The sequence below is a fragment of the Vidua chalybeata genome, chromosome 1 (assembly GCF_026979565.1).
Source record: "Vidua chalybeata isolate OUT-0048 chromosome 1, bVidCha1 merged haplotype, whole genome shotgun sequence".
NCBI classification, from domain to species: Eukaryota; Metazoa; Chordata; class Aves; order Passeriformes; family Viduidae; genus Vidua; species Vidua chalybeata.
Window position 1 is genome coordinate 145078465 of NC_071530.1, and position 13194 is coordinate 145091658.

Below are 13194 nucleotides of genomic sequence, written 5' to 3' on the forward strand. Positions count from 1 at the left end.
ATTCTTGCAAATTTTAATATTTATTGGAAATTCTAATATGCATGAAGTAAGGCTTGCTTCTAACCATTCCAAGAAAAGTAAAAATAATTCTATTCTTGTTTTGCCAATTCATTTAATTTCATTGTATGTGATTTTGGCTTGCATGATTTGAGAATGGACCCTCTACTGTTGGTGGCCCTGCCTGAGACTGTAGCAGTGCCTAATGCAGATGTGTGAGGGAGCTGGTGATGTAACTCTTTCTCTTGCTTAGGTCTGAAACTTGATTTTATTTTAAAAATGTTTTCCCTCTAACAGGCCGGACTTCATGTCAGCGATCTCAAGCCAATGCCCTAATTTCCAGCTGGAGACAGAGCAGTGCAAAGCTGGATACCTCTACAGCTGATCTGTTCATCCCCAGCTGCCTTGAGGTGATTTGACATGACTGAGGGAGGAAGCAGTTTTGCTTACACCATGCCGTAGTCACACACACTTTCTGTCCATGCTCCTCAAGCACCCCGTGTGCATTTCTATTAACCTGAAAGAAAAGGGCAAGACAAAACTAACAGCTGGTGTTGCCCTGCAGAAGGCAGAATTTAAATAGCTTTGAGGTGGGGACTGGGAATAGGAAGCTCTGTGCCTGCCCACGCTTCCCTCCCACAGGCTGGCTCTGCCTGGTGCTCTTGCAGAGCTGTGCTTAAAAGGCGCATCTTAATTGACTGACATTTGGGGGGCTCTTTCTTCCTGAGCTGTGAGGCAATGACAATGTGAGGGGGAGCTGGGTGCACGTCCCAAAAAAACCAAGGTCTGTGATTCTCTCAAAATGTGGCAGGGAGCAGGAGAGAGGCAAGGAATAGACATTTCATGTAATAGAGTCATTATCATATAGAATCATGTAATCATTTAGGTTGGAAAAGACTGCAAAGATCAAGTGCAACTATCACCTCAGCATTGCTGAGTCCACCACTGAATCATACCTTGAAGCACCACAGCTACACATTTTTTGCAAACATTTCAATCTAGGATTTTATCAGAACTTTATCTCAATGGACTTTCAGTCTACACTCTCTTAATGGTTGGACTCAGTGATCTCAGAGGTCTTTTCCTACGTAAATGATTCTTGATTCTCTCAGGGACTGGTCTGTCTATTAAATTAGACTGTATTTTGTGTTTCTTTTCAATATGCTTTAATAACGGACAAGTGTAAATATAATAAAGCATTTTAACCAATCTTTGGGGTATGGATTTTGGTGTGTCTGTATTAAAACACATTGCTCTGCAATGACAAGTCCTTGGTTCTTTGTAGACAGGAGAATACGCTGTGCTGCAGAGATCTGACACAGATATTTGGTGTGTGGATCCTGTGTCAGGAGAAATATTCCAGCGTGGCAGCAAAGGCTTGGATGGCAATCCTGAGTGTGAGTAATGCTTTGCCCCCTGCCTGTGATCCCTCATGCTTTGCAGCATATGTACTTTCCTTTTCAGAATGCTGCCTGTGAAACATGGGAGGCTCGTAGTTTAATTCCTCAGTGACAGGGTACTTACAAAGCACAGCAACATTGAAAGGGTATCTGAAAATTGTTACCCTTTACTTTCAAAACACCAGAAATAAAACAGTCTAGACAAACTTATGAATGCAATTCTATGCATTTTTAAATCTTTGTTTTCTTACCACCATTTTAACTAATTAAAAATGTAAATGATCATATCATTACATTTAAAATTATCTTGATCAAAAATTTTTATGGAAAGCTAAATTTTACTAACTTGATTTTTTTTTTTTATTCCTAAATATCAGCTTCTAAATGATACACCATCACATTTATAAATATATATATATTTATATATATATATATAAATGAAAAATAAATAATAGCATTTTTTCAACTGTTTTTCTAAAACAGTATCACTTGCACTTCAATCTTTAGAAAAAAAAATGTGGGTTTTTTTCTAGTGGAAGTAAATTTCCCACTTCTATATTGAAACAAATTATTTGTTTTCATGGTCACTCTTCTTTCTTTCTACCAACAAAACAGGCTGGAAGCACTGCTGGTAAAGTCTTTAGGTCAATTTGTTGTCTTCTATTCTGTATCTTGCAAAGAATCTCTCTCTTTGAAGGTCCCAGTTTCTGTAACATGCTGAAGTCCAAAGCGGTTTCACGAGAAGCTGCCAGAGGAGACATCCCCCAGTGTGAAGGGGACAAGGGGACTTTCTCCCCTGTGCAGTGCAGCCAGGACCAGGAGAGCTGCTGGTGTGTCTTTGGCAATGGAGAAGAGGTGCCAGGGACACGAGTAAACGGGACAAGACCGGAATGTGCAAGTGAGTTCCTGCTTCAGGCATTTTACTTGTGAGCAAATCCAGGCCTGAAATTTAACCCACATCCTGAATTTTTCCACTCCCTAGTTGAATTTAATCTTATTTCTTCAGACCTTTAGAGATATTTTTTTGCAAGCAACATGCTTATCTTTGTGTTACAGCAGATTTCAGACCTACCAGGGCATGCTGTCTGGTTTTCTTCAGGTGCTTTGTGAGGGAAAAAGGAGAACGGAACGGATCCTTGACTTTTTGTATTTCATGAAATTGGTTTAATCAAACCATTTGAGCTATGAAACCCAGCTATAAGGCCAACCTGAAAAGCTTGCTGCAAACTTGAACCTGCTCCAGTCTGAGCTGGCTCTGGGATTAAAACCCATTCAGCTGACTAAAATAAAATTTGAAAAATGTATGCTTCTGCCATTCTGACTCTTGGCTTGCGACCAGAATTGTGTAAAAGATGTGCCAAAACATTGCATATCCACAGAGTATTTCCTGAATGACCAGAGCTGTGAAGCACTGGAATTCACTCATGGTTTCCAGTGAGACATCCAAATGGGAGACATTAGGATAAACTTAATTTCAATGTCCTTTATGCATTTTCCCATCACTGAAGTGAAGCAAAATTAATTAAACTTTCTACAAGGCTATGCTCCAAAATGTAATGATTAGTGGGAAGTAGAGATGTAAAAAGAAAACCTTCAGGTTTATCTGCAGGACACTGCTGTTTTTATAGTTTTTTGTTGGTGCTTTTTTGATTGTTTGTTTTGGGGGAGACAGATTCAAAAAAAAATTAGGGAAACAAGACCACATAATTTGCTTCAGTTTCCTTTTGTGATTCTGCTGTATAAAGATCAACACAGATTTGATGCTCACTGACCAAATAGGAGATGAGGCACCTAAGGACATGGTTTAGTGGTGGAGCTGACAGTGCTGGGTTAATAGCTGGAGTCAATGATCATACAGGTTGTTTCCAAACTTAATGATTCTATAATTCTATTGTGAAATACCTGAATGTGTCAACCCAATTGCCTGCAAGGTTTTCATCAACTAGGTAACTGCTCAGGCAACTTGGAAATAATTTTCTTTGTGCTCTCTTGTATCAATAGAGTTCTAAGGGTGGGATTTTATGAGAAGCCAGAAGGAGACCCCATGGCTGTATCTGACCCTTGCTTGTGGTGGTGTGTGAAGATGCCAGCTGAGCTCTGAGGAAATGAGCTCCAAAGTAGGGTGGTGTAGTCACCTGAACGTAGCCATCCAAGGCAGAGTTTTAGCTCTTCAGAGAAGCAGAGCTGACCACAAGTACAATGCTGCTGCCATCCTCTACTTTTCCTAGAGAAAATAATGACTAATAGTGATTAATGACCTTTCTTTTTTAAAATGCTGAGCTGAGAAGGAGAACTGCTTTGAAAATATAGTGGAAATCTGGTTTTACTGAAAGTGATTTGCTTTTTTTCTGCATAAAGATTGAAATATTCTTTAATGGTTTCCCTGGATTTTGAAAGAGCAATGGAATTTTCACAATGCACAACTTAGTTATTGTGTAAAAATGAAGAATAAAAAGTTAGTTTTCTCCTCAGTCTAACCAACCTTATGCCTCTAGTCCTGGGAATTACTAATAATTGTTCAGGAAAAAGGAGTACTGTATTGCTACTCTGGAGATCTTGTCTCTCAGCAAAATAAGTTGTTGTGGTGGGAAAATATGATAAATTTCTCCTCCAGCATCAGAACAGACAGGTCTAAACAGAAAGTAATAACTCAGAGTGCCCAGTACATACCAGGAGGTTTTCATTAGTTTAATCACTTCCATTGGAGGTAGAATCCAGCTTCTTCTAGCTGAGAGATGATGGAGAGACGATGCCAAGTACCCCAGCAGTCCTCGTGTGTCTCCCATCCTTGTGCCCACTTCCTGTAACTCTGAGTAGAGACAGAGGAGAGAGGTTTCCAGAGAAGGTCCTGGAGATATTAATTTCCTTGTGAAAATCTTTGGAAACACCTAAGAAAGAAGTGTCAGCATTCAGCTGGTTTCTGATTCACTCCTACAGGACCAAGAAACAGGACAATGACAAAATGGTACAGGCTTAGTAAATAGTAAATGATGTGGAATCTCTAGAGGGATAAGCAAACAAGTTACTGATGGTGAATTGAAACCTCTGAACCACACAAGGAAACCATTGATTGCTTCTGTTTTGGAGGCTGGGTATTTCCCTGGTTCACACACCAAATCTCAATGGAACAGGCAGTAAGAGATTGTAGCACCATTCAGCTGAGACTGGATATAACTTGCTGGATATAGAAATGTGTTAGAGCAATTAAGAAACCACAGACTGATTTTTACATCCTCTGTATAAAGATTATATTATTGTAATTTAATGTCCAGGATAAGTATTACTATCTCTTTTACAGAGATGCCTTCTGATCCTAAAAGCTTGGGAGATTTATTAGAAGTTTGTTAAGCAAGGATTCCAGCTTTCCACCTTTACTGAGAGAGTCTGGCTACAGAGTCAGTGAGTGAAGAGAAGGAATGTAGTGGCCCCATATACAGAGTTATTGCAAAAAAGTTCCTATAAAGGAGACTTGGATAAAAATATGCATTTGGCAATTCAGAGAGGCAAATATGAAAGCTTTTTTTTGTTGACATTGACATGCTCAGGGTTGGAAAGCAAAGATGTACTAAACACACTGGATCCCAGATTCATCCTGCAATGTTTTAATACTATAACTGAAAGTTTAATACAAGTTTTTTAATACTTTAAATGAAATGCCTGCTTAGTTATGGAATTTATCTCCATCAGAAGGGGAGAGGGAGGGTGCTCGGATCTGAACCAACAACAATATTTGCCTCCCTTCAATGATCAGGAAGTTTAAGACTGATCTGAGCATTGTAATTTGGAAAATGATCTATATATATACACCAAGCAAGTGAATTGTATGATATTATAGCATCTTTTTCTTTGTATTTATTTATAAGTGAGGAAATTAATTGGTTTTTTTCCTATGTTTTGTAGCTCTGGAACTAATAAGTGTTTAGCTATTACTGGATATATTTAGTAATTGAGTTGAGATTAGGCTAATATTGAGTGATGCAGTTGGCTTGTACTGATGAGTAAAAATTAATTATCGCTGTAATTAGTCTGTTACAGTGGGCTAGCAGGGTTTGAATGACTGTAGTCATACAGAGTGACTTGATAAGGAAAACTGTGCTCCAACTCTAGAGCTGTATACTACTGTTATATCTATATACATATAAAAAAATGTATATTCTGCCCTACTGGTCACTAGAAACATCTTGGTTCCACTGAAGACACCACAGTCATGAGTTCCTGATCTCAAACCTTTCAAACTTCAGTCTAAGGGGCGCTGAGGTTTATTTGGCTCTGCCTGTTTCCACTAGATATCTTCTGTAAAGGTTTGTTCTGCTGTTGGTTAGAAATCTCCTTCTCATTTCCTGCTTAAATTTATTCATGACTGTTCAAAATGTATCTGTTCCTAGAAACCACGCACGTCCCTTTCTGGACCTGATGCATTACCCATCACAGTCAATATGTGCCTTTCCATCACTTCAGTAAACTGAACCAAGCTGACCTCAAACCAGGCCAAAGCTGATGAGTGGGAAAGGCACAGGGTGCTGTTTAGGTTTGAATCTGTGGATGTGAGGGGTTTATGGACTCTGTCATAGCATGCCTCTAACACATATCCCCTTTCTCCCGTGCCCGCAGGTCCGCAGTGTGCTCTGCCATTTGGTGCCTCAGCAGTTGCCAATGGGGCTGTACTTTGTGAAACCATCTCTGGGCAAGCTCCAAGCATCCAGCAGTGCCAGCTCGTGTGTCGCCAGGGCTTCCACAGCGCCACTCCCAGCACCCCATCCCAGTGTGACGCGCGGCAGCGGCGCTGGGTCTCGGCTGCCCCTCTGCTCCAGGCCTGCCAGAGTATGTCTGGTCTGATCTGGTCTCATCTGATCTGATCTGGTCTGATCTGATCTACTGGAGCCTGCTCTGAGGGCTCAGAGCAGTGTAAACAGTGCAAAAATCAGCGTTTATCACAGAACTACTGTGTGAATAACAGCCATAGTTAGAGGGGAGTTGCTGAGCTGAGATGCAGAAGATGTGTTCTGTCTTCTGCCATCTTCACCTGTGGCTCTTGGCTGGCCCCCATGCCAAAAACTGTCCATCTTGCCTGTAATAATAGAGCTATAAATAGCTATTCAATCTACATGCAGATTTTTCTTGTTAGCTAAAAGATGCTGGCAGCATAAGTGATTCTGATGGAACTACTTAGTCCTGGAAGAACAGATGAGTGCCAGATGTTTGATTTTGGCAGAACTTGACTGTTTATTTGCATAATCAAGTCACTGTTAGTTCTGCATCTTTTTTGCAGCAGTCTGTTCTTAAGGACTGTTGTTGTATTTTTTGGCTGACTTCTAGTATTTTTCAAACCATTTTGCTTTCAAGAAAATAATAGCACTTTAAATCTTGGAAGAATTGGATGCCCATTCAAAGCTCATGTAATTGGATATTAATGTTGACCTTTTCAATTATTTTTAAAAGACATACATTGTGATCGAAATGGCAATTTGTAGCAGTGCTGAACTTTGAGAAATGCAGGTCTTCCTGCAAAATTTGCAGCTACTTTTCACTTCCAGAATAGGTTACACCCATTAGTCAGTCTTCAGAATGGGTTAAACTCTTCTATTCCAAATGCAAATACTTTTAAACTTTCAATTTCGGACTGAAACTTTTGTCTGTTTGTGATTGTGTTTGTGAGATTTCTGTAGCATGTTATGAAATAGCTTCCATGTTTGCCTGATGGCAGTGGGATAGCTTTGTAGGGACAGAGGGGCATGTGTAGCAATCTGCTATAAAGTTTACTGTAAGCAAGGACTTCCCCCAGTAATTTGTGTTTGGAATAGAGCATGGTTTAAGGAGAAATTAAAAATTCCCAACACATCAGAAGGTGATTGAACAAACTTCAGAATAATAGAGAATTCACCAAAACACTTCATAATTTTTTCCAATGGATAATTACCCTCACTCTCAAAAATCGTATTTTGTGTTCTTTATGTATACATCTAGAGACTGTGGTTAAATCAGCTCCTTAAATACTCTCTGAGAAACTAAGCAGAGAGAGGGCTTTGTGCCTTGCAGGAAGAAGCAGGGGTTTGTGTCTTCTGGTCCTGTCTGTCATTTTCCTTGGAAGCTCTCCAGGCTTTCTCATGCTCGTTTTTGGGGTGAGGGATGAGGAATTGTACTCCAGCAGTGACACCTGTATGTGATGCTGGGGGGGCCTGCAGAGGAGCTGAATGAGGGAGAGCTCTGCTGCTTGTCCAGCCTGGTGGGATAAGAACCAGCTCCACTTGGAGGTGGAATGACAGCATGACTGTCGTGCTGAACCTGAGATAACAAACCCTCCATGGGGCCTGGGATCAGTGTTACTCCAGGGGAGACAAGAAATTTGCATATTTTTTTCTTGCTAAAAACTCATTAAATAGATTTTGATTTTCTGACTGATGAGCTCACGATTTGTCATCAATTTGAGTGATTAGCATCACTTGGGTTTTCTATCAAAAATTCAGAAAGCACTAGTAGACATCCATGGCAACGCCATTATTCTGCAAATTTATTCTCTCCTAAAACTTACTCTCAGTTAGTTTGACAAGGCGGGCTTCCAAAAGCCCATTTACAATAGTATTAATTGTTTTCACCATTCAATTCCTTTTTAAATTGTTTTCATGATTGCATGTAAGAAAAGTGAAAATTGACAGGTCAATAGTTCTTGTCTTTCTGTTTCTTTTCTAAGTATTGGCAAAATGTCAGCTTTCATGTAGTTCTCTGGAACTTCCTATTTGCTAAGGCTTATGAAAAATTATCAGTAATTCTCCAGATTGCCCTTATCCTTCTGTGAGCTAGTGCTCCAGTGTCAAATATCTCTTCATTATTATCTAAGTGTATCACTTGGTTTTTTCTCTAATGCACAACATTTATATTTATCAAGATTGTGTCTTGATGCTTGTTATTTATTCCTGACAGCTCTACTGCTTTCATCTAAAAGTGGGGAGATGTTTTGATGCAACATGAGAATGTCAAATCAATGTTGTCTTTTTTCAAAGTAACTCTGAAGGTCAGGTTCCTCATTAGTGAGGTTACTAAATGTCCTCTCTACTTCATTTTTAGAGCTTCAATTATTTCAGACGGTCCAAGCTCAAACACACTTTCAACTACGCCTGCCTCCTGAGAAGACGTGTAGTTCTGACTACTCTGGATTACTCCAGGCATTCCAGATATTTATTTTAGATGAATTGAAGGCTCGTGGTTTATGTCACCTCCAGGTAATTTAAATTCCTGTTGGTGGATTTTGTTTGGTTGGTTTGTTTTTGTTTTCTTTGGTTGGGTTTTGTGTTGCATTAAAAATAATTAATAAAAAAAAGTGAAACACAACATAGACCTTTGCCTGTTTGAGAAATGTGGAAGAATGGAATATGCCATGAAATCTCTCAGGATTGGCAGCACTCTCATATGGATGAGTGGGAAAATAGGTTTAGTCTCACACCACATCATCAGATCAGTTCAGTTCCAGCCATAAAAGTAATATCATGCTAGCCCAATATTTGTTAAAAAAATGTTTCAATGGAAGAGAATATTTTGACTATTCTTTCAGTGAGTATATGACTTGCTAAAATTATATTTTCTTGCTTCTGTTTTTACAGCCCCTTTTGACAGTATACTTGGAGTATACTGCAGTGCAAATGAATAGGGCAAGGCAAGAGCAAGAAAGTTCTCAGATTGTCTAACTGTGATTTCACTTAATTCTGAATTCAAGGTGAATGCATTTGGAAAAACTGGCTCAGTTACCATGTGTGATGATTCCACTGTCTATGTCGAATGCCTGAGTGTGGATCGCCTGGGAGTGAACATCACATGGAGGACTCAGCTGGAAAACATCCCCACAGCTTCTCTCCCTGACTTACATGATATTGGTAATTTTTCTTTCTCTGATTTTTCTGTGGATTAAATCTGATTTGCTTTTAATCATATCGCTTCCCTGTCTTTATAAGTGCTGGTGTTGTGTTTTTGAGTTTTCCGTGTTGATACATTTCCCTTCTCAGGCTGTGACCACACAGTGGAAAGAAGTTATAATTGAATATTTCTTTCAGATAGGACTGCAGCTGCCTTAACTAGGATTGCAAATTACTTTATCAGGCATGAGCTGAACTGTCCCAGATGTTAATTTCCATTGGACACGTCCTCAGTGGTGGAAAACTATTTATATTCATTGTATTCAGAGAAACACAATTCACACATTGTCAAAAACTTAACTAATTTCTTCCAAGTTTTTTTTTTTCTTTTTTTTCTCTTTTCCCTCTTTTTCTATTAGTTGCATTACCTTTGACACTAAAGAATGATCCTTACTTCTGACATCCTAGAGCAGCTATACAGAGACCACTGACTGGCAGATGTTTGCTGTGGTTTTCACGAGAGTTAGGGGTGGTGTAAGGAATTCCTTTCAAAGCAGTCAGTATTTTCCTCCAATATAAAATATATTAAAATATATATCCCAAGTTCAAATGCCCTCTGTGGGCATATCAAGGATAGTGGCCTGTATCAAGGATAATGTGGCCAGCAGGACCAGGGCAGTGATTGACCCCCATACTCAGCACTGGTGAGGCCACACCTCAAATCCCATGTTCATTTTTAGACCCCTAATTTCAGAAAGGATATTGAGGTCCTAGAGTGTGTCCAGAGAAGGGCAATGGAGCTGGGGAAGGGTCTGGAGCTCAAGTCTGGTGTGGAGCAGTTGAGGGAGCTGGGGCTGTTTAGCCTGGAGAAAAGGGGAGATCTTATTGCTCTCTACAGCTGCCTGAAAGGAGGTGAGGATCATTCTGTTCTCCCAAGTCTCAAGTGACAGGACAAAAGGAAATGGGCTCAGGGAGTCCCAGGGGAGGTTCAGATTAGATATTAGAACGTTTTAAATTGAGAGAATGCTCAGGCATTAGAATAAACTGGGCAGGCAAGTGGTGGAGTCACTGTCTCTGCCAATGTTCAAGGGGCATCTGGATGTGTCACTTGAGGATATCATTTAGGGGTGATTATGGTGCTGCTGGGTTGGTGGTTGGACTAGATTATCTTGAAGATTATTTTAGTAGATTCTTTTACTAGATTATCTGCCAGCCTTGGTGGTTCTGTGTGACCTTTCCTCCAGTTTTACTGCTTTGGAATGGTGTTCCCAGCACTAAAAGGAAATAGGTCTGTCTGCATGTGTTCTTCCTTCTAACTTTGGGGCTTGGAGATATGTGTCCTACAGCCATTTTGCTTGACCAGAACTGAATTCAAAATCCTTCAGGACACAGATGGCAGCTGTAGTGGTCCTGTAGCTCCTGGCTCTACAGTTCGATATTGTTTACATACATATTCTAAGCGAAACAAAAAACACAAAATGATAGAATGGTTTGGCTTGGAAGGGACCTTTAAATGTCATCTAGTCCAACACCTCTGCCATGGGCAGGGACATCTTCAACACAGTCAGGTTCCTCAGAGTCCATTCCAATTTGACCTTGAATGTTTCCAGGGATGGGGCATCTACTGCCTCTCTGGGCAACTTGGTGAAGTGTTTTACACCATCACTGTAAAAAACTTCTTCCTTATGTCTAATCTAAATTATATCTAATCTCAATTATATCTTATTTAATATTCCATTGCCCCTGTGAATATTCAAGCAGTTCGCAGAAAGTGAATCAAAGTTTAAGTGTGTTTGGTTTCATGTTAAACTTTCCTTTTGAAAGTGTTCCTCTTTGAGGGAATTACCTTTTTGACCCTCTCCATACTAAAAATTCCCTGTAGTACAAAAATAGCTTTTTGAGGGAATGATTGTGTGGTTTCAGAAGAGACAGAGCAGAGCCTGCTCTCTTTGTATAGTCATGGCACCATCATGTCCCATTAAGTTCCAACTTTCATTACCTGCTAAGGCAGCTTTGGGGCCTTCTGTTTGAGGTGGTTTTGGGTCTATTTTAGCAGAGTAAAGTAAGACTGTAATTTTATAGATGCTGTACAGATTAATTATGGTCTGCTGTTTGTTAACATGCTTGTATTTCTGCATCTGCCTCTGTTTTTAACTTCAACCCATCAGTTTCCGTGTGGTTATCCATTGTATTACGGAAAAGTCTTTCATGCTATTTTGTTGTATTTTTTTCCCCTCTTTAGAAAATGCAATTGTTGGGGAAAATCTCATTGGAGCATTTATAAAAGAGATTAAGGATGGTGTTTTTCTGCTGCATTTGGATTCCAAGCAGTTCATAGCAGATTCTGTCATTGATTTTCCCCGGGATGAAGAGTTTGATCTGTCTCCCCGTGTGCAGCTTGGGTGTAGAAGCGGGTTTAGAAGAATTTCATCTCCTGGGAAAACAGGTCCTAATTCACAAGGATGTGGTATGTCTCATTTTTAGCTTTCCATTCTTAGATGTTGTCAGGAATCAGTATAAAGCTGAAATTAGAAAGTCATCAAGGAACTTGTGTTTAAAGTTCATATTTAAAGGTGTGAGGCACCAATGTGAATGAGAAAGATGGGAATTAGTACTTTGCTTACTGTTCAGCTCTTGTGTTGAACCAATGATTTGGAAATAGGCATCATGGCACTGACATTGTAGAGAGTTTTGTAAACATTTTTGAGATTTTTGTAAACATTTTAGATCTGTCTGGTAATAGAAGGTCATTCTGTAATGCACATGAACTTTAATAAGAGGATTTCACAAAGATAATGTAGCCAGAGCTTCAGATAATGATCCATTACTTGGAATAGAAACCTAGATGCAGAAATGCCAAAAGTCCTGAGATTGTGAATTCCTGGGCCAAGTCCAGCCAGCTCAGATGGAAGCTTTTTTTGATGCTGGCCAACACCCAGACCTAACTGCACTTCTGCCCTTTTTTCTTCTTTCCTTCTCTTTAGTCTGCTTCCCTGGAAAAGGCTGCCTTTCTGCCAGTATCCTGCTTAGGACTGCCAAACCTGCCTTTTCCACAGCTCCCTGTGGCTGTGCCAACCTGTCCCTGTACCAGGTCATGCTGCCAAAGTGCCTTTGCCTTGACAGCCCCACTCTTGTTTCTATCAGCACCAACCTTCCTTCAGGTCCTGGTTGTTCTTGTTGGCCAATTGTTCTCAATGAGTCCATGTCTCATTTATGTCAGCTGGGGATGGATTTACTATATCTAGCCCTTTTTTATCTAGGGAACAGAGTAGAGATGTACCACTTGTAGGTATAAGATAACAGAGGCAGGTTTTGAGTAAGTTTTGTAATGGGTATGTTTTCAGATATTCATCACTTCATTGCTATGAAGCCCATCAGAATATGTGAAAAAAACTTATCTCCCTGCTTGGTGTGGTGTTTCTCTTTAAGCTCAGAGAGTTTCCTAATGCCTGAGTAAGATAATCAAATGATGAACACTTTTGAACTGCTGCAATTTCCAGCCTGGACCTTTAAGGGTAAATTGTTTGCAGGTTCAGTTCACCTCCACAGTCTGAAACACCTCAGATCTGAGTTATTTAAACACATTAAAAAACAAACAAACAAACAAACAAACAAACAAACAAACAAAAAAACCAAAAAAACAACCAGCTACTTAACAAGATATAGAGTTGTATTGCTTAAAGGTATCATTATTTTTTAGGTAGAATCCATCACTTAGAGCAGAACTTACAAAGGATTGGATCTTTCTGCCAAGTACTGCCTGCCAGGCATAAAGACCTCTAGGAAGCAGTGAATTAACTTGCCTTGTGATTTAATTAATACATATTTGAACCAGCTAGCTGTGGAAAATGTCACTCAGTAAAACAGACATCATAGATATGTGGCAAGGAGACAGTTTCTGCTCCAGCCTTTGACAGATTTCATACTCTAAGCAGTCATAGTGTACATGCTGC

The 13194-nt window shown here is 39.8% G+C and overlaps 1 protein-coding gene across 1 annotated transcript in view; it reads left to right on the plus strand.

Moving 5' to 3' along the window:
- Positions 1-13194, plus strand: part of TG (thyroglobulin) — a 140877-nt gene that overhangs the window by 18463 nt on the left and 109220 nt on the right. The window contains exons 14-20 of the mRNA XM_053958544.1: positions 295-407; positions 1283-1394; positions 2095-2295; positions 6009-6218; positions 8460-8614; positions 9106-9262; positions 11484-11708. Of these exons, the coding sequence (XP_053814519.1) occupies positions 295-407; positions 1283-1394; positions 2095-2295; positions 6009-6218; positions 8460-8614; positions 9106-9262; positions 11484-11708 (1173 nt within the window). The remainder of the gene's footprint in view (positions 1-294; positions 408-1282; positions 1395-2094; positions 2296-6008; positions 6219-8459; positions 8615-9105; positions 9263-11483; positions 11709-13194) is intronic.